This window comes from Canis lupus, chromosome 22, assembly GCF_011100685.1.
Source record: "Canis lupus familiaris isolate Mischka breed German Shepherd chromosome 22, alternate assembly UU_Cfam_GSD_1.0, whole genome shotgun sequence".
NCBI lineage: Eukaryota > Metazoa > Chordata > Mammalia > Carnivora > Canidae > Canis > Canis lupus.
In genome coordinates this window covers 5,713,419-5,734,764 of record NC_049243.1, presented here as the reverse complement: position 1 = coordinate 5,734,764, position 21,346 = coordinate 5,713,419, and the positions used below count along the sequence as shown (strand labels likewise).

General features: G+C 41.7%; 1 protein-coding gene and 1 non-coding gene across 2 annotated transcripts in view; both read left to right on the top strand.

Annotated features, from left to right (window-relative positions):
* GTF2F2 (general transcription factor IIF subunit 2) overlaps positions 1–9,211 on the top strand; it is a 147,235-nt gene extending 138,024 nt beyond the window's left edge. The window contains exon 8 of the mRNA XM_038569584.1: positions 8,550–9,211. Coding sequence (XP_038425512.1) covers positions 8,550–8,669 — 120 coding nt within the window. The 3' untranslated portion in view covers positions 8,670–9,211. The remainder of the gene's footprint in view (positions 1–8,549) is intronic.
* A 4,630-nt stretch (positions 9,212–13,841) lies between these two features.
* LOC119865248 lies at positions 13,842–13,977 on the top strand. Its single transcript, XR_005376670.1, has one exon. It is a non-coding gene; the product is annotated as a small nucleolar RNA SNORA46 (small nucleolar RNA).
* The last annotated feature ends 7,369 nt before the right edge of the window (positions 13,978–21,346 follow it).

Genomic DNA, 21,346 nt, shown 5'->3' with positions numbered 1-21,346 from the left:
CTGCCTCTCTCTCTCTCTCTCTCTCTCTCTCTGTGTGACTATCATAAATAAATTAAAAAAAAAAATTCAAAACAAAACAACCCCCCCACACACACACACACACAAGTATATGCTATTATAGATTTGTGAATTGGTTGAGACTCTTTCAGTTGCAGAGAATAGAAATTCAACTCAAACTAGCTTAAACAAAAATAGAATTTAGTATAGGGCATGTGGATGGTGTCTGACTCTTAATTTTGGCTCAGCTCATGATCTCGGGGTCCTGGGATCGAGCCCTGCAGAGCTGCCTGTTCAGTGGAGAGTTGGCTTCTCCCTCTCCCTCTGCACCCCCCTCCCCGACCATGTTCTCTCTTGCTAGCTCTGCGCACGCTCTCTCTGGCTCTCTCTCTCAAATAAATAAGTAATCTTTAAAAAAATAAAATAACTATTTGAATTGTATTCCATCCTTATGGAAATTATCTCAGGAAAGAGATCATTTTCTTTGCAGTGGTCTCAGCACTAAAGAAAGCACGGATCCGTGGATAAGTGTTCACAGCTTCCCAGTTTTTCTCTCTCACAGGAGAACTGAGATGCCAGAGGATAAGCCTGTTGGCAGAAGACCTTGTAGTTTCAGTTCCATATTGCAGCTTTATAGATGCATTCCTTCTAGAATGTCCCAAGACAGATATTCTAATTCCATCGTATTTCTAGTACATATGGACCGATACACAATTAGCCACTGTTTATTAAAAATATTACCTTACCCATCATAATTTGCTAATAAAAAATGGTGTTAATTTGTTGTTATGAACTAGATAGGTCTCCTCCACCCTCCCCTGCAATTTAAAATCTTAATTTTCAGGGGCACCTGGGTGATTCAGGGAGTTAAAAGCATCTGCCTTCTGCTCAGGTCATGATCTCAGGGTCCTGGGATTGAGCCCCTCTACAGCCTCCCTGCTAAGTGGAGAGTCTGCTCTTCTCCTTCTGCTCCCTACCCCCACTACTCATGCTTGCTCTCTTGCTCTCTCTCAAATAAATAAAATTTTAAAAAATACACACACGTATTTTTTTTATTAAAATTCAGATTTTAATCTATTCACAGAGTTATATGACCATCACCACAAAATCAATTTTAGAACATTTTCTTTTCTTTTCAGAATATTTTTTTTTAATTTATTTATGATAGTCACACAGAGAGAGAGAGAGAGAGAGAGAGAGGCAGAGACATAGGCAGAGGGAGAAGCAGGCTCCATGCACTGGGAGCCCGATGTGGGATTCGATCCCGGATCTCCAGGATCGCGCCCTGGGCCAAAGGCAGGCGCCAAACCGCTGCGCCACCCAGGGATCCCTTTAGAACATTTTCTTAAAGAAACTCTATACCTATTAGCAGTTACTTCCCCTTCCCCAACATCTACCCTAGGCAAACACTGATTTTTTTTTTTTTTTTAAAGATTTCATTTGTTTATTCATGAGAAACACACACACACAGAGGTAGAGATATAGGCAGAGGGAGAAGCAGGCCCCATGCAGGGAGCCCGGTATGGGACTTGATCCCGGGGCCTCCAGGATCATGCCAAGTCAAAGGCAGATGCTTAACCACTGAGCCACCCAGGCGTCCTGGCAAACACTAATTTACTTTACTTTCTATCTGTGAAGATTTGCCTACTCTGGACATTTCATATACCTAGGAGCATAAAATATGTGATCTCTTATGACTAGGAGATTCTTTTCATCTAGGTATAATATTTTCAGATTTCATCCACATTGTGGCACCTATAGTATTTCATCACTTTTTATTACCAACTAGTATACTGTTATAGAGATACACAGCATTTTGTTTATGCATTCACTCACGGATGGACATTTGAGTTATTTCTGCTTTTTGGCTATTTTGAATAAAGCTGCTGTAAACATCTCTGTACAGGTTTTTATGTGAGCATAGTTTTTTATTTCTCTTTCGAGTGGAATTGCTCAGTCACTTCATAACTGTTTAACCTGAGGAACTAACTGCCAGATTGTCATCAATCCTTTTTTAATCCTTAGCCACCAAGAGCTTTTATCTACTGTTGCTCTAAGGTAAAACTTTACTCTCTGTTCCAGATATTTTAAGGATGGATAATATATTTCATCATTGGGAGTGCTAGCTAATTTACTGAAAATTCTCTTTTGGTAAAATATATACCTATGATCTCTGTGGTTGCCATTTAATTTTCTAGCAGTATTTTCAAATAGACTAATAACTATACCAATTAATATCTTTTTATTTTTTGTACATTTGAAACTATGCTTCATACCTTCTGCAGTAATAGATGGTTGCTATGGTTCTAAATGTAAGAATTCATATTTAAATTCCTTTTTGTTGAATTTTGTTGATTTTTCTATTTTATTTTCAAAATTTTTTACTTAAATTCAATTTAACATAATTGTATTATCAGTTTGAGGTAAAATTCAGTGATTCATCAGTTCCATACAATGCCCAGTGCTCATTACTTCAAGTGCCCTCTGTAATGCCCATCACCCAGTTACCCCATCCCCCAGCCACCTCCCTTCTGACAACCCTGTTTGTTCCCTATAATTAAGAATCTTTAAAAAAAAAACACCTCTCATGGCTTCTCTCCGTCTGTTTTCATTTTATTTTTCCTTCCCTTCCCCTATGTTCATCTGAAAAGGATTTTAGGTTTTGCTACTGTTAAGTTTTGGACATTTCTGATTGTATTAACAGTTTGAACATGAATTATGTATGTATATACACTTTCCTAGTTGGAAGCCATCGTATCTCAACCTTGGAACATTTTGCAGTATTCCAAGGTTAAGTTATGGTTAGCATACAAATAAATACAGTTTAGAAAGCACATCTTTAAACAAATAATTTAAAGTTTGGGCCCAAAGGAGATAAACTTTGTTCATGTGATATATGCAAACAGGACTCACTTGCCAGTGCTAGGCAGATAGAGTGTTACTAAGAGTGAGATGATAGACCACCAGCACACAGATACTTATACAGTAATAAATTGCTCTTCTAGAATTTGGATTAAGCCATAAGATAGGGCTTGTGCTTTGACCACTATACTACCTATCATTTCTTCTCAGAGTTTTACAAAGGGAGGAGAGCAACCTGTGTGAGCGGAGAGGATACAGGGGGCAGGGTCTAGTAGGAAAATGGGGGTGAAGCCAGAAGAAAAAGAGGATAAAAATACTGACATGGCCCATGTCCTAGAGAATCCCCAACGTCCTCTTCCCTATCCTGTTTGCAGTTTTCTCAAAGGAGTGAAAACATATGTTGCCTTTGTTAGCAGCTTATGCGTAATGTGTACTTTGTTTTTTTTAATGAAAGAATTTTGTGCCTTGGAGCCACTAACATTTTTATCAGTAAGTCTTCTATTTTAATCACACAAATAATTTGAAATAATATTTTGAAATTATACATACCTAATAATGCCCTTCTTGCCTTGGATCATTTTATAAAAAGCATAGAAGGGGGATCCCTGGGTGGCTCAGCAGTTTAGCGCCTGCCTTTGGCCCAGGACATGATCTTGGAGTCCCGGGATCGAGTCCCATGTCGGGCTCCCTGCATGGAGCCTGCTTCTCCCTCTGCCTGTGTCTGTGCCCCTCTCTCTCTCTCTCTCTCTCTCTCTCTCTCTCTCTCTCTCTCTCTGTGTGTGTCTCTCACGAATAAATAAGTAAAATCTTTAAAAAAAAAAATTTTTTTTTTTTTTTTTAATTTTAAGAAGCATGGAAGGACTTCCCTTTGGTGACTAGCATTAACCAGTGCCATCTTTGCTATGGATTGCATATTGTTTATTCAGTCTAACCTTTCTGGGCAGATTTTGTGACTAGACGTCTAATAGGGTCATATTATTTGCTCACTTAAAACATTAATACTTGGTGATCAGCTCTTTGTCAAAGATACATGTTTTTGACCAATTTCTAGGAATTTAGACATAGTAAATTTATTACATATATATATAGTGCTTAACTGAAATTCCTGGTTTGGGGCAGCCTGGGTGGCTCAGCGGTTTAGCGCCGTCTTCAGTCCAGGGCCTGATTCTGGAGACCTGGGATCGAGTCCCACATCCGGCTCCCTGCATGGAGCCTGCTTCTCCCTCTGCCTGTGTCTCTGCCTCTCTCTCTCTCTCTCTCTCTCTCTCTCTCTCTCTCTCTCTCTCTCTCTCTGTCTCTCATGAAAAAATAAATAAAATCTTTAAAAAAAAAAATGAAATTCCTGGTTTGAGAATTGGTTAGCATAGCAGTAGAGAAAAAGATGATATGAGAAATGGTGGGGGTGGAGGGAGGGAAGGAATGAAGGAGAAAGAGAAAGACTGCAGTAGTAGGCTAGTGTGCCTTGCAACTCTACATAGACTTGTCATGATTTGTGGATCGGGGGTGTTAGGAATTTGATCTGTGGATTTCTGGCTTTTGGGCCACCACAGTGTTATCTTGACCCACAAATGTGCAAATCACATCCTAATCACTTCACCTGTTTGGTCCAGTATTTGCTTTGCCTTTTCCTTCCAAAGAAGCAGTAATGTTCTATCCCTTTTTTCTCTGCAGTTCAGACTTGCTGTAAATACTCTCCCACACATCCCTTTGATGAAGGGTTGCTGGACCTGAGCCAGTTTATTTCAGATCTTGTTCTGCAGCACTGCACATAGCAGTAATGAGAAATCTCTCCAATCCTGTGTCACATAAAGGTGATCTACTGAGTTCTAGAATCCTTTATTTAAAATGCAGGTGGTCAAGCAAAAGATGAAATTGGAAAGTCAGTGTTTAGTATGAGAGGAGAAGAACTAGTATCTCCTGATCTCTGCACAGAATTGCTGTTCAATTCAAAGGATGAACTATACATCCTCCAAACCTCAGATCACGACTCCAGCTGGGTTAAGTGCCCCTTCTCAGTGTTCCCATAATATCCTGTGTATATTGTCCTTATCACTGCGCTTTATGATTGCCTGCTTCTGTGCCTTTGCCTCCCACTCACATGCCCTAATCTTAAGCTGTAAACTCTTGAGGATGAAGATGGACTGTGTTGCTACTCCACCTGGCCCATTGTAGGTTCTAAAATAAATATTTGGGAATATATGAATTTTTATAAAAGGAAAGTTAGATTACCAATTCATCTTCAATCCTGTTAGAATCTTTAAAATCTTTCCCTCAGCTGGTTTTGTCCCCAACAATATTTTATCACTATAATACAAACTCTTAGTAATGAATGTCATTCAAAATCAGGTAATACAGTTTAATCAGTCAACTTGTATTTCTCAAACTGAGTCACTGCCCTATAACTTAATTAGAGCCTGAGTTCTTAAAATGAAAAGAACTAGAGTTTGAGTAGTTTAGTCCTGTGGACCTTTTAAGTGATCTTACCTCAAAGCACCTCCCCCAACAAATCCCCTTAGTTCCCTTGTTTATTTGTCAACATACCCTGTCTTTTCAGTGTAAGTCCCTAAGAGTCTGTGATGTGCAGGCAGCCGCTGTAATAGGAGCACGTGTTTGATGGAAGAGAGGCATGTGAGTCGAGGGTTATAATGTAGATTGAGGGCTATCATTGAAGTACATACAGTGTGAAATGTAAATCTAAGAGATAGGACAGTTAGGGAAAATTGGTCTGAGAAAGTGACATTCATGCAGTCTTCAAGGGTGAGGTGTCCTGATTTGAGGGAAGGGGTTAAGTATGACAGGGAAAGGGAACAGTGTATGGAGAAAACTAGAAGCATGTAGAAACACAGAAATGACAAGTATGTGTTCAGGGAGTTCTTAGAAGATGAGGCCAAGGGGAAAAGGCAGGCTTGAATGGATGCCTGGGAAGAAGAAGTTTGGAATTTAACCTGTAGGCCCAAAGGGAAGTCATTAAAATTTTTTCAACAGAGGAATGACATGATCTCACTATTCCCTGTGTCTTTCCTTCAGGGATTTTTGTGACCTGTGTTTCGCTTTCATTACTGTTATTTTCTCTACTAATGAGTTGTACCAAGTTAATTCATTTGGTTAGAGTAAAATGGCTCCAGATTGCAGTTTGGAACATTCTAAAACTCGAGAAATGTACTCTTCCCCACCTGCCACCAAAAAAGAATTCCGTACCATGGCTAGATATCGTGACCTTAATCCCATCTGGTTACCTGACAGATTGACAGACTGCCTATCTCATTCTGTTCTGATTGTTGAAAAAAAGAGTGACTTTTCATTAAGAAAACAAAATATTCCATAGCCTTCTACTAATTTAACAAAATGAGTGTGGGCTACACACGAAAGCAACTGAATTCGTACGCTTGAGACTTTCTTACTATTTTGTGTTTAACCCTTTTGAGGCTTTTCGTGTTCTGTATCTGGATTATGAATAGGCATGCTAGGCTTGAGGTCAAGAGAGCTTCTGTCTCACAACCACCGTGCTCCCAGAGATTGCTCTTTTCAGTTTTGACCCAGAGCAGCCAGTTATTTGATTGTTTGTGCACAGGTTCATAGCCAGCTTCACAATAAATGGTTCTTTGGAATTTTACAAAGATGTCATTGTTGGCGTCTAAACTGAAAATCTTTTGTCCCCAGCACATCTTTTTCCCTTAATGAACACTGTTTAATTAGAAAGTAGCTTATGAACAGTGTCCCATTTTTAAAATGTGATTTGAAGCAGCAGATAGCAGATGTGCATATTACCTGGATGTCTCAAGCCTTTATGCTTACTCATTGGCACAGATCCCTTAGTGAAGGCAACTGGAGAAAGGTGTGGGAGGCAAGCAGCCTTCTTCCTGGGAAACCCAGGCCTCATTTGATTCATTGCTGCCACCTGCTGGGCCCTGGCTGCTGAAATGGGAAGGCCACACTAGTAGTCCAGCTAAGCCAACCAGGGCCATGTAAGGAACTCTCTGTAGTTCCAGTGCTAATCAGCTGTTGTTTCTGGGTGACAGCCCACCCCTAAATGAAAGGATCTTCTAAACAGTATTTATACCAGTCGGTAAAAGGTGGTATTCGATTGTGTGTTCATTAACACAGAATCCCCAATGACTGTGAGGCTCAGAGAGTTAAGCAATACTTCAAGGACTCAAGATCCTAGAGTATTTGAGCTGAACGAACCTTTAAAGCAGATACCTGGGAGCTTGAGTGTAGTTAAATCAGAGTCTCCTAGAGGCTTGTGAAAATGCAGATTCCCAGGCTTGGCCACAGAGATTTTGATTCACTAGGCCTAAGATGAGACTTATTTTTTTTTAAAGATTTTATTTATTTATTCATGAGAGACACACACAGAGAGAGAGAGAGAGAGAGGTAGAGACACAGGCAGAGGGAGAAGCAGGCTCCATGCAGGGAGCCTGATGTGGGACTCGATCCTGGGTCTCCAGGATCACACCCTGGGCCGAAGGTGGCACTAAATCGCTGAGCCACCCAGGGATCCCCAAGATGAGACTTATTTAACAAGTTTCCCATGAGGTTCTGAGGCAGGTAGTCCAGCCCCAAGAAGAGCACTGCCTTAAATATCTTCGTAAGAGCTTCTCAGTCATTTTTCTAATCAGTGCCTCATTTCAGCGCACTGAGATGCACTTTCTTATTACAAGCACTTTTATTACAGTGCCTTGTAATAAAAAAAAAAATATTACATCTTCTTTCTATCAACAGGGTGAGTCACTAGTAATATAACTGGTTCTTTGAAGCATATACACAAAATGTTACTGGATTGGTTCTGCAAGGGAGAAAAAAAACACTTTTTTAAAGATTTTATTTATTCATTGCGAGAATGAGTCACAAGTGGGGGGAGGGGCAAAGGGAGAAGCAGACTCCCCACTGAGCAGTGACACCCTCCCAATGTGGGGCTTGATCCCAGAACCCCAAGATCATGACCTGAGCCGAAAGCGGACGCTTAACCAACTGAGCCATCCAGGTGCCCCAGAAAACACTTTTAAATAATTAACTTTTCTGTCTCCAAGAAGGAAGTACTATAATTTATATTAGTTTATACTGGAATGCTTTTTGGCCTTGGGCGTTGGCAAGTAAAGGTAGGGTTTTATAATTATATTTATCACAGCCATCATTTCCCTGAATACAGGGAATCACTTGGTTAATGTGTATTGAGTTTTCAGGGACCTAAAATAACATAAAACAGAGTTGTTCCCTATGTCATTGGTCACTTCTCTCCTTTGGAGGAATCAAGCATGAGAATACTGTAGGCCCCATGGCTTTTAGCATGTCTTATCATCACTTCTTTTTCCTTACTCTGTCTTGGCAAGCTTGGTCAAGATAAGAACAATACTAAACACGAATAATAACTTTCCTTATTGCACAGGAAAAACAAGTGGCCTGAGAGCAAATTTTTGAAAAGTCACCATAGAATTGAGAATTCTGGATGCCTATCATGTACTTGCTTTCTAGAATATTGTCATCCCCAAAACTTTATTTTTTATGTATAAAAATATTTATGCTACTGCTTCTGAAATGACTGGCTCTAATCCAATAACAAGAGAAATCTTGTTGAGCTTTCAAGATCATGATTTTTATTACTTGTGAATGTGGTTTGGTGTATGGTTTAATTTAAATTTTGTTTCCTGCCTTCATAGTCTTATCTTGGGTTGTTTTTATTTTTTTTTTAGGGGTACCTGAAGGAAATCTTAAAAGAAATTGGTGTTCAGAATGTAAAAGGGACGCACAAAAACACATGGGAGCTGAAGCCAGAGTATAGACATTATCAAGGAGAAGAAAAGAGTGATTAAGGAGACTCTAAGCCAGCATGCTAATGGAACAGCTAAAGGGTGATGCTAAAGAAACACCACTGAGACTCAAATACTTGAGTACCATCTATTATAGGGGTAAAATGACTGGAACTTTAATTTCCCTAGGTGAATTTTTTAAACAGTAATTCTTGTAAAGTACTTAAGTTTTTTGAGGAAAAAAACTTATTTATAGGCTTATATTAAACTAGATTATTCAGAATGGGGTAGGGGTTGGGGGTGTTAAGGTTTTTCTTTTTAAATATTAACTTTTAAAATGTAAAATTAGGAAATGTTTTCTAAATGAGGACTCTCTGTCCTTGTTTTATCTCTGAGGATCTGAGGTAATACAAATCTGAAGGGAATGACAAAGCAAGAAAAAAGTAGTCAACTACAGAAAGTCTTACAAGGAATAAAAAGCCAAAGTTCCTTATTCTGATATTGTCAAAGAACAAAGCCGTCTTTATTTATTTATTTTTACAGGTGATCATGTTTCATATTCACACCCCTTAATAAAAAAGAGCATTTTATGTTTGTACCTATGACAGTAATTTTCATCATTAGCTTGCATACTTAACCCTAGTGTAATGACATGAGGAATGGAAAAAATCTTGGCCAATGAGTATTTCTTTTATTTGCTTTTATTTTTTTTTTTTTTAAGATTTATTTAAGTAATCTCTACACCCAACATGGGACTTGAACTCACCACCCTACAATCAAGAGTTGTATGCTCTACAGACTGAGCCAACCAGGCACCCCTCTTTTATTTACTTTTAAAAGAATTAGAAGTTAAATATTTTTCTAATAATTCAAGGTATGTCTTTCCCATCAAGATTATAAGCTTCTCAGAAACTGGCTTTGCTCCAGAATTTTATTGCATACTCAGCTGGCAGGTATTGACTTCTGACAAATGATGTTGACAAACTAAAAGAGGATTGCGGGGGTGAGGCTGATAATGTGTCAGGCAGTCACAAAAAGAAACATACAAACAAGACCACCAAAACAAAAGAAGCTTTAACAAACTCAAGAAAAAGCTGCTTTTTATTCATTAATTTTGTCGGCTGTTTCTGTATGTTTGCAACCAAGAAGTAGCAAATGCGAAACATTTAAGAAAATGCTATATAATTAAAGCAAATCAAAGGGAAAAAAACTATCCATTGAGATAAATATTTTTCTGTATTTTGGGGTTTTTTTAGCAGGAAAACACCAACATGCTGAGGTTGAGTAATACTGGGCTGAGAAAATGTTGAATCTTTGCATCCCCACTGTAAAATAAAATTCTGATGAGGGAGGGTGGTCTTATTCTACTTTGTTCTGGTGCAGGAACCAAATGTCTCCCCCTTATGTTCCAGTTTCTGATTGAGACTCGGTGTCAGGAAGCAGATGGATAATGGTGTGACAAATCTGTATAGAACTGAGAATTCTGGATACCTGTCATGGGGTTGGTTCATAGCATGTATCTTCCTCCAAATCTTCTCTATTGTTGTTGTTTGGTCCTGCCCTGAAGCAGACTTCTATGTCCTCTACTTCTGTCTTTTGTTTTTATGGTGGCAGTGCCTGCCAGATTGAGCTTTGTAGCTGCTGGTAGAACTTCCAGGGCAGAGTTGTGTCTCATCTGAAGCCCTGCTCTGGTATTTCTGCAAATCTGGTTTCTTCAGCTTATTTTAGTTCTCTTTTACCTCATCACACCTGACAGTATCTGCTCGAGTCTCTCTTTTTTTTTTTTTTTTTCTGCTCGAGTCTCTTAAACACTTGTTATCTGTTCAGTGGCATAGCTAATCTAGGCGGTACCACTCTGGACTAGTTTTTTTGGAACTGCTCTCATATTTAATACTAAAATAGGCTACTGATAATGGAGGAGACTGACTCTGGTTCCTGTATTCTTTTATTCCAGAATGCTCTTGCTCTATAAACATGCTTTCGATAGCCAACAATCAGGAAGTAGGAGTCCTAAGCCCTTATCACCACTGTGAGATTGGGAGAGGGGAAAGCTAGTAAGAGAGAGACACATCTGGTAAGAGGTCACACCATAAGAGTGCAGGAGGGCCGTGTTTCATAGGTGACTTAGTTAAACTCAGCTAGTATACACACTTATAGGATGTTTTAACCAACAAACTGTAGTAAATATATTATGATTGCTGGGCATTGGAAACATTTGAAATTACATGTTGCCACAGTAACTTCTAAAATGATAGATCTTAAAAAAGAAAACAGTTTTTGCTCTATTGTATTGGAAGCAGCCCTTAAGGAGTTCAGCAGAGTTGCAGTTGTTCCTAATGGTCTATGAACAAATTTTCCTTGAGGCTTATTTTCATCATTGTTGGTACTTAACAGTGAAATAAGAGTAAACACTTATTATGCCCTTATGTGCCTGACAGTGTGTTATAAATGCTCTAAAATACCTCGTTTAATCCTCAGGAATAGCTCTGAGAAATAGATAATGTCCATTTTCATAGAACCATTTCCTGCCCAACTCACTGAGTCCTGATCACTCTTTGGGGGAATTCTGCTTCCAGGCCAAAGTGAATAACCAGAGTGTACTTTTCCAGAAACCTTCCCCCTCATACATAGTTTCTCCCCTCCAGGAAAATGGTGCAGACCCCAGAAGAAGTTGTGAGAGAAAGGGGGTTTGTCTTTGGCATCCTACTTTAATGCAAACACCAAAACCTCCCTATTGAGAGGATGAAAACTGAACTCCCTCCTTTAAAGTCAAGTTCCTCTTGCTAAAATTTTAGTCCCTGCTACACTTCAAGTACCCAAGTAGGGTACTTTAGATCAGCTTCTCTTAGGCCTCGATAGGTGTTAAAGACCCCAGTGGACTATGATAGGAGCCTGGGGGCACTGGGCTTTAGGGTTGGACTTCACTTCCTGGGCACCCACCTTTCATGCCAGTACACAGGCCATTTTCCCTGGTACTTGGGTAGGAGTCCAGGAGGTGATAAGCGGGTTTTCTTTTTTCAACTCAATTTTCTTTCTGACATGAGTGCAGAGCAGTTTCCTGAGCCTAATATCTTCATGTGTAAGAGGAGGAATCAGATTGCTTTTTTTTTTTTTTAAGATTTTATTTATTTATTCATGAGAGACGGGGCGAGGGCGCTAAGACACAGGCAGAGGGAGAAGCAGGCTCCATGCAGGGAGCCTGATGAGGAACTCCAGGATTACGCCCTGGGCCAAACCGTTGAGCCACCCAGGGATCCCCAAATTTTAAGGGATTTTCTTTAAAAGAAGGTTTTCTCACAGCGTACCATATTTTTCAATGTTGAAATTTGTAATTAAAAATCTTAAGATAGGAAATTTGTATCGTTTTTGTGGGAATGTAATACACCAAAAGGCTATGTTGCTGCATTAAGCACAGTGATGTGACGAGGCCGCCGAGCACAGCGGCAGTTTATTGGCAAGTATTTACTGACCATGATTATGTCCCAGGCACTGTGGGTACTGAAGTGCTAGACATCAGAGGCGTTCACAGTCTAGTGGGAAATAGAGAATGTAGACGGATACGACGCTGTGTGGGCAGAGAAGTGTGAACTGAGTGTTGCAATCAATCAGAATATTCCAGTTAATTCATTGTGGCCATTTATGCTCTACATGGATTTCCAATTCTTAAAGCCTTTGAATGCAGTAATACATACTTAATTTTAAAACTTCTTTGAATGTAATTTAACCATTGAAAATTCCTAAAACAGAAGAGGATTTATACAAGGCTAAGGATCATTATTATGAACACATACTGTGGACGTCTGTAATACATCAATCTCGTTAATAGAAGGGTTCACTGGACTAGACCTTGGGGACACTTAGGCCTTATTTCTGGTTGCCATTCTAGTTTCTCTCCTTAAACGGAAGCCTGGAGAGCACTTTGGCAATTCATTCATTCCACAAAAACCCACTCAATACTCCCTGTGTGCCAGGCACCAGGAGCAAAGGCTGATGGGTGATTGTAATAAGTGCCTTACATGCCAGCAGTTCTCTGCCTCAGTTGCTAAATAAGCAGGAAGAATAATAGCTCTTGTTTATTGGACCCTTACTGTACGTTGGCACTGTGCTAAGCATCTGACTCCTATTACTCATTTAATCCTCATAACAACAGTAAAACATGGATCTCCTTTTGCCTGTGTTTTATAGATGTGGAACATCGGGTATTGAAAGGTTGAACCTAGCCAAGGTCATACAGGTGTCGGGGGCAGAGTCAGACTCAAATCCCAGAATAGTACTCTGCACTGCAGGCTTTTAGTTGCTATTATGTGTGTTAAGTGTACTTTTATGGGTGCATGCTGCTGATTGCCCTCAGCTGTAATTCACCTGTCTCCCATTTGATTTTTTTGTAGTTTGTATTATTTGTTATTAATATTACGGAGTCGTGATTGACCTACCAATGGGCAAGCAAAGTCTCGTGAGTTCGCTTTCTTGAATCCAAAGAGTCGATTCTAGATTCTGAGTTGTTTTACCTTGAGAGATTTAGTTTCCAATTTTTTTTGAGGTTCTGGAGTTTCTTACAGAATGATGTTCCTTTTTCTTTGCTCTAGATTCAGATGAGGTATTTCCCAAGATTGACTGCAGATGGCCGATGTACTTGATTTACTTAATTCTAGACCACTCCAGCTTATGAGAAAGTTGGTGATTTGGCCAGGCCCAGTTGAGTGTCTCTGCCATGGATGGCCCAGTAAACACGAAGGAGGTCCATCAGTTTGGGACTGCCAAGTAATGGGGATCCAGAGCTCAATATGAACAGGTCCTTGCTTTTATTTTTTATTTTTTAAAGATTTTATTTATTTATTCGTGAGAAACAGAGAGAGGAGCGGGCAGAGACACAGGCAGAGGGAGAAGCAGGCTCCATGCAGGGAGCCTGACATGGGACTCGATCCTGGGTCTCCAGGATCAGGCCCTGGACTGAAGGTGGCGCTAAACCGCTGATCCACGCGGGCTGCCCAGGTCCTTGCTTTTAGAGCCTCACAGTATTGAAGAAAACTTGGAAGGAAACAAACAGCAACATAGTGTATTAAATGCAGCAATAGAAGTACATGGAAGAATGTTTTAAGAGCTGCATGGATTCAAAGCAGGTCATTTAGAGCAGGTTATTTGCTTGTGTGCCTGGTAGTTCCCTCCTCTGTGAAGTAAATAAAAATAAGTATCTACCCCCAGAATTATGGTGGAAGTTAAATGAGTCAGTATATCAGCACTGTATTGAAGCCTGTGGAATAGAATCGTCCCCGTTCTTGGTTATGCTGTAGTGTGAAAGAATTGCTGGCTCTCTGTTGCACAGCCAACTTTGTGCCATTCTGCTGTTGCTGTACGGAGTTAAGGAATGTAATAATATTTTTAAAAATGAGTCAATATATGGCACTTAGGACACTGTGACATGTAGAAAGTACTCTTATCATATTCAAAATATATAAAATATGGAAGTAGCACAGAGAATGAGATCATTTACATCTTTGGGGAGACAGGAAAGCCTTCCCAGAGTACTTCCTGAAGTGGGTTTTGAAAGGGTCTGGGAGTTCAGTAAGATTCAGGGGGCAGGAAGTACAGAAAGAACAGGTGCATCGGTGTTACTCCACAAGGTGGTAGGAGTGAGAACCCACACACACCTTCAGTACTCAGATTCAGCTTGGTATAGTATAGAAGTGTGGCTTGACATGTTGAGTCCTATCTTGGCCTGATAGAAGAATGTGGAGGGCAAGCGATCTCTGCCTGGGACCAGGTGGAATGGATGAGCAGCTAGACAGGACTACTCTCCTTCAGTCGTACACTCAAGTTCAAAAATATGCAAACAACCTAATTGCTCCCTTATTTGCAGCATGCTCTTCCACTTTGATTCGTCCCTGAACACATTTCTTTAATATAGTCCCAATTGAAGTGACAGTGGAAACCAGCCTTCGTGAATTACATATTAGAAGTTTGAAGTCCCAATCCTTTATCCTCCCACCCCTGCAGCCTAATTAATAAAGACAAATAGGGAGCAGGAGCTAAGTGGGGTCAGATGCACTTCACTAATGAAGGCCCAGTAACTCCTCACCTAAGTAAGAGCTGAGGCTGAAGACAGAGTTCTTTATCCTTTTTCTCAGTGATGACTGGTTGGCCACTGTGATGCGCGGTTGGCCTGACTTACATTTGCAGGTAAAAAATCTGGAAGAGCTGAATGAAGGCATCCAAATGGCCAACAGGTACATAAAAGATACTAAACATCACTAATCGTCAAGGAAATGCAAATCAAAATGACAAGAAAATACCGCCTCACACCTGTTAGAATAGCTAAGCTCAAGAAGACAAGAAGAGATAACAAGCCTTGGCAAGGCTGTGAGGCAAAGGGAACCCTCATACACTATATTGGTGGTAATGCAGTTGTTTCAGTCATTATGAAAAACAATAGGGAGTTTCCTCCAAAAATTAAAAATAGATATACTTATTCCACTTACGGATATATACCCAAAGAAATGAAAACAGGCTATCAAGGCTGTATATGCATGCCCATTTTAAATAAATAATTTTTTTAAAACAGGAATATTGTTGAGCCGTGAAAAAGAAGAAAATCCTGCCATGTGTGGACCTTGAAGGAATTCTGCTAAGTGAGATCAGAGAAAGACAAATAGTCTGAAATGTGGAATTCACTTTTATGTGGAGTCAAAACCAAATTCATAAAAGCAGAGAGTAACATGGCAGTCCCTGGGACTGGGGGCAGTGGAGGGTGGAAGAGATGTTTAAGGGTACAAATTTACAAGTAGTGTTAAATAAGTCCTAGAGGTAATGCACAGTGTAGTGAATGTAGACAAAAAGATTATAATGATCACATTTGCTAAGACACTAAATCATAACCCAACCACAAAAATGGACTAATTTTGTGTGCAAGAGGTGCCAACTATTAAAATCACAGTCATCTGACAATAGATAAATGTATCAGATGGACATGTATACCTAAAATAACACGATGTTGGGATCCCTGGGTGGCGCAGCGGTTTGGCGCCTGCCTTTGGCCCAGGGCGCGATCCTGGAGACCCGGGATCGAATCCCACATCAGGCTCCCGGTGCATGGAGCCTGCTTCTCCCTCTGCCTATGTCTCTGCCTCTCTCTCTCTGTCTCTCTGTGACTATCATAAATAAACAAAAATTAAAAAAAAAATTTAAAAAAATAAAAAATAAAATAAAATAACACGATGTTAGATGTCAAATATATTGCAGTTACTAAAATTTGTCAAATGGGAAGCTCCAAAGAGATACCAGGGTAGCATGAAACTACTGATAGCACTTCAGAAACAATGATCTCTCATCAGTGATGTTGAAAGGAAACCTTTTAAAAAAATCCTACAGAAGAGGAGCACGTCCGTGGCTCAGTTAAACATCTGCCTCCGGCTCAGGTTATGATTCCAGGAGCCCTGGGATCAAGCCCCACATCAGGCTCTGCTTAGCAGGGAGTCTGTTTCTCCTTCTCCCCCGTGCTAACACTTCATTTTTTTCCCTCTCTCTCTTTCTCTTTCTCTCTCTCTCTTTCTCTCTGAAATAGACCTTTAAAAATAAAAATCGTACAGAAGAGAAAATATAAAACATTAGAAGGACTTGATCTAAACTGTATGAAGATCTCTCAAAGTTCAATAACAGAACAAAAAGCCCGTTTAAAAATGGACAGTAGGGGCTCCTGGGTGGCTCAGCAGTTGAGTGTCTGCTTTGGGCCCGGGTTATGGTCCTGGGGTTGAGTCCCGCATCGGGCTCCCCAGAGGGAGCCTGCTTCTCCCTCTGCTTGTGTTTCTGCCTCTATGTGTCTCATGAATAAATAAAATCTTTTAAAAAATTAAAAATGAACAGCAGATGTACACATACACCCCATCCAGAGGATATGGATGGTCAATTAAGCACAGAAAAGCTACTCAACATCACTGGTTGAGAGACCTGCAAATAAAACCACAAGATAATGTTGTATACCTATCAAGAGGGCTGCAGTTTCCAAGGCCTGACAGTCCCAAGTGGTGATGAACATGCAAAACAACTAGAGCTCTCTAACATTGTTCATGGAGGTGCAAAATCACACAGGTACATTGACAACCAGTTGGGCAGCTTTTTGTAAACTTAAACATACCACCATACAACCCAGCAATCCCACCCCTAAGTATTTGCCCCAGAGAAGTGAAAATCATCCGTGCACACACAAAACCCTGTACACAGGTGTCTATAGCAGCTTTACCCTAATAGCCAAAAACTGGAAGAAACAGCCACCCACCCACCCCCCGCCAGATGTCCACCAGCTTGTGACCAGATAAAACAGATGGGGTGCAGGCCTGTGCCGGAATGCTACTCAGCAATGAGGACAGAGGGCCTGCCGCTACAGCTGTGTGGTGAATCGCGTCTGCGCTGTGCCGAGTGAAAGGAGCCAGGCTCCCAGGGCTACATACAGTATGCTTCCATCTCTAGGACATTACAGAAATAGCAAAACTAGACGGCCAACAACCCAGGTCAGTGTTTGCCTGGGGCTGAACGTGTGCAGAGGGACTGATGATGGACACCAGGGAAGGTCTTAGTGATGGCAGTCCTGACTGTGGTGGTGGTTACAGAACTGTGGGTGTTGAAACCTAACCTGCACATTTAAAAGGGTGACTTCGGGGCAGCTGGGTGATTCCATTGATTAAGTGGCCAGCTCTTGATTTCAGAGTCCAGAGTGCTAACCATTACACTATGGAACCCAGCTCTTGATTTCAGATTATGATCTCACAGTCGTATGATCGAGACCTACACTAGGCTTCGCACTCAGTGGGGAGTCAGCTTGAGGAGTCTCCCTCTCCTTCCAGCTCACACTTGTGATCTCTCTCTGTCTCAAATCTTAAAAAAAAATAACTTCTGCATGTGAAGTATATGCCAATGAACCTAGCTTAAAAAATTAAATAGAGGCCACAGTAACTTCTTGCAAGGTACATCTATGAAAGCAAAGGAAACAAAAGCGAAAATGAACTATTGGTACTAAATCAGGATAAAAAGCTTCTGCACAGCAAAAGAAACAGTCAACAAAACTAAAAGACAACGTACAGAATGGGGGAAGATATTTGCAAATAACCTATCAGATAAAGGGCTAGCATCCAAGATCTAAAAAGAACTTATTAAACTCAATACCCAAGAAACAATCCATTCATGAAATGGGCAAAAGACATGAATAGAAATTTCACAGAAGAAGACATAGACATGGCCAACAGACACATGAGAAAATGCTCTGCATCACTGGCCGTCAGGGAAATACAAATCAAAACCACAATGAGATCCCACCTCACACCAGTGAGAATGGGGAAAATTAACAAGACAGGAAACAACACATGTTGGAGAGGATGTGGAGAAAGGGGAACCCTCTTACACTGTTGGTGGGAATGTGACCTGGTGCAGCCACTCTGGAAAACTGTGTGGAGGTTCCTCAAAGAGGTAAAAATAGACCTGCCCTACGACCCCGCAATTGCACTGCTGGGGATTTACTCCAAAGATACAGATGCAGTGAAACGCCAGGACACCTGCACCCCAATGTTCACAGCAGCAGTGTCCACGATAGCCACACTATGGAAGAAGCCTCGGTGTCCATCGACAGATGATGGATAAAGAAGCTGTGGTCTATGTATACAGTGGAATATTCCTCAGCCATTAGAAACGACAAGTACCCAGCATTTGCTTCAACGTGGATGAACTGGAGGGTATGATGCTGAGTGAAGTAAGTCAATCAGAGAAGGACGATCATTATATGGTTTCACTCATACGGGGAACATAAATAGTGAAAGGGATTATAAGGGAAAGGAGGGGAACTGAGTGGGAAAAATTAGGGAGACAAACCATGAGAGATTCCTAACTCTGGAAAACAAAGGGTTGTGGAAGGGGAGGTGGGTGGGGGGATGGGGTAGCTGGGTGACAGGCACTGAGGGGGCAGTTGATGGGATGAGCACTAGGTGTTCTATATGTTGGCAAGTCGAACTTCAATAAAAAGTAGAATGAACATGGAAACATGTCTAACGGGGAAATGGTAAATAAACTATGACTCATCTATATTATGGAATGTCTGCAACAGTTAAATATTGGATGAATATATTGACTGGGAAGGGTTCATTAAGTATAAAAAGTTTCAAAACTTAATAGTAAGGTCCTATTTATATTAATAAAAGCAAAATACATTTTTTTAAGTAGGCCCCACACCCAATATGGGGCTTGAACTCACAACCTTGAGACCAATAGTTGCATGCTCTATCTACTTCATGGTCATGAACAGTCTTGTGCTCTTTTAACGCCTAGAAGATACCTAATCATTGTTGTCAGATGTAACAGTGGCAGGACCAGGGTGAAGAGATTTCCGGTGATCTAGGATTGAGAATGAGGGGTGCCTGGGTGGCTCAGTTAAGCATCTGCCTTCAGCTCAGGTCATGATCTCAGGGTCCTGGTCAAGTCGAGTCGAGCTCCCTGCTCAGGGGGAACCTGCTTCTCCCTCTGCCCCTCCTCCTGCTCATGTGCATGCACTCTCTCTCAAAGAAATAAAATCTTAAAAAAAAAAAGTGCGCTCTACCTACTGAGCCACCTGGGTACTCCCCCCGCAAAATATGTATTTCTACATGAGCACATACCTCTGTAAGCACACAGGAAAACATTAGGAAACGCACCAATCTTTTCATAGTGCTCCATCTAGGGAGACTAGGATAGGGAGGCAAGGCAAGGTGGGATTTGTCCTTATGTGTATATTTTTACAATGACAGTATGTCAGCAATTTGTATAGCACAGATGTGAAATATGTCATATATATGTGTATATGCAAAGCCCAAAGGGAGAGCATACCTTTTATGACGTCAAGGCCACTCCAAAGATACATACCGCTCTAGCTCTACCCCCTGGGTGTTAGTTGTGGAAAAACCGTCCTGCCATCAAGGAGGACCCTCTCCCTAGAAGACTGTAGAAGAGGATCGACTGCATCAGACCGTATTGAATTTCACCCTGCTGCATCCTAGGCGCCACCCTAGGTGCTGGGGTCGGGCGGCTGCCAGGGGAGACTCGGGCTTCCAGTGCTGCCCAGCCCAGGAGTCTGCAGGATGCTCTCATCAGGGAAAGGTGGGAGGCCGGTCAGGGCCTGCCAACCTGCTCTGTTCCCTGACAATTCTCCAAGCGTTAAGGGAGGAGGTACATTCCATCTCCAAGAGCGAAGAGCTAGAGGCCTTGAATTAAATCCATTGGGAGAGGGTCCCCGAAAAGCCAACAATGGACTGAGTCATTAATACGCCCACAGCATATTCGAGAAGTGTCCCTGAGGGATGAGAAACCCATCGCCGATTTGCTAAATCTTTGAAAAGGCAAGTTTGAACAATGATTTCCTACTGTAACCGGGGAGGTAAGGGATCTATTTTTTAAAGCAGAGAAAACCAAGGTGGGTTCTTAACTGTGTCACAGTGGCGCTGCGGTCAGAACTCAAGGCAGCTTGAGCTGCAGCTTTTGCTAATGGTGCTGCCTCCCAACATGCCCGGTCGCAGCCTCCTGCCCTTGGACGAGGAGTCTTCCTCCTCATGGAGCCACGATCCGGGAAGAGAGCCAGTGTGCCTTTCTCTTGCCGTGTGCTCTGCCGGATGTGGGCCGGCCCTGCGCTGAGCTCGGGCAGACGGACCTGTTCAGTGGCAGCTTCTGAAGGTGGGGAGTCCTTATTCGATTAAACCTATCAAACCTTAGCCTGCAAACTTAGTACGGGGAAGCGAGGGCACCCCTGCATGCAGTTGCAGGTGAATACCAAGTAACCGACTGAGAAAAGACAAAAAAGAAAAACAGGATTCTTTTAAATCGCATCTAAAAAGGGATGCCTGGGTGGCTCAGCAGTTTAGCGCCGCCTTCAGCCCAGGGCGTGATCCTAGAGACCCGGGATCGAGCCCCACGTCGGGCTCCCTGCATGGAGTCTGCTTCTCCCTCTGCCTGTGTCTCTGCCTCTCTCTGTGTCTCTCATGAATAAATATATAAAACCTTAAAAAAAAAATCACATCTAAAAACAAAAACTTCGTTGGGGCCCCTGGCTGCTCAGTCGGAAGAGCACACGATCTTGATCTCCGGGTCTTGAGTTTGAGCACAATGTTGAGAGAGATTACTACTACTACTACTACTAATAGGGATCCCTGGGTGGCTCAGCAGTTTAGCGCCTGCCTTGGGCCCAGGACATAATCCTGGAGTCCGGGGATGGAGTCCCATGTCGGGCTCCCTGCATGGGGCCTGCTCCTCCCTCTGCCTGTGTCTCTGCCTCTGTCTCTCACTCGCTCTGTGTCTCTCATGAATAAATAAATAAAATCTTAAAATAATAATCATAAACTTAAAAAAAAAAAAGACAACCTTCAGTTGGGCCATGTTGGTTGATATCCTCATGAAAAAAAATCGAACATGTCGATTGGCAAGGGCACCACATCCGTTAGAAAAGTACGAAGCAGCAAGTTAGAACCGGGTTCCACGTTCCCCCGCACACCAAATGCTTACATTTGCCACCTAGGTCAGCTGCTGTCACCAGTAGTCTGGAGGAGAAATTTGTGGCGGCCTAGGAGAAGCTGGTGAGCGGGAAAGAGAGGGTCCGTCCTAGGGGAGAGGTTGGCAAGGATGAACCCCGACGTCCTTTCTGGTTTTGAGAGGTTGGGCGTCTAAGCCAGGGCCTGGCCCATCTAGCCGGCCTCCCAAGCCTGGAGGGGTTGCTCTTCTGCGCTCACTTGGGCTCCTGC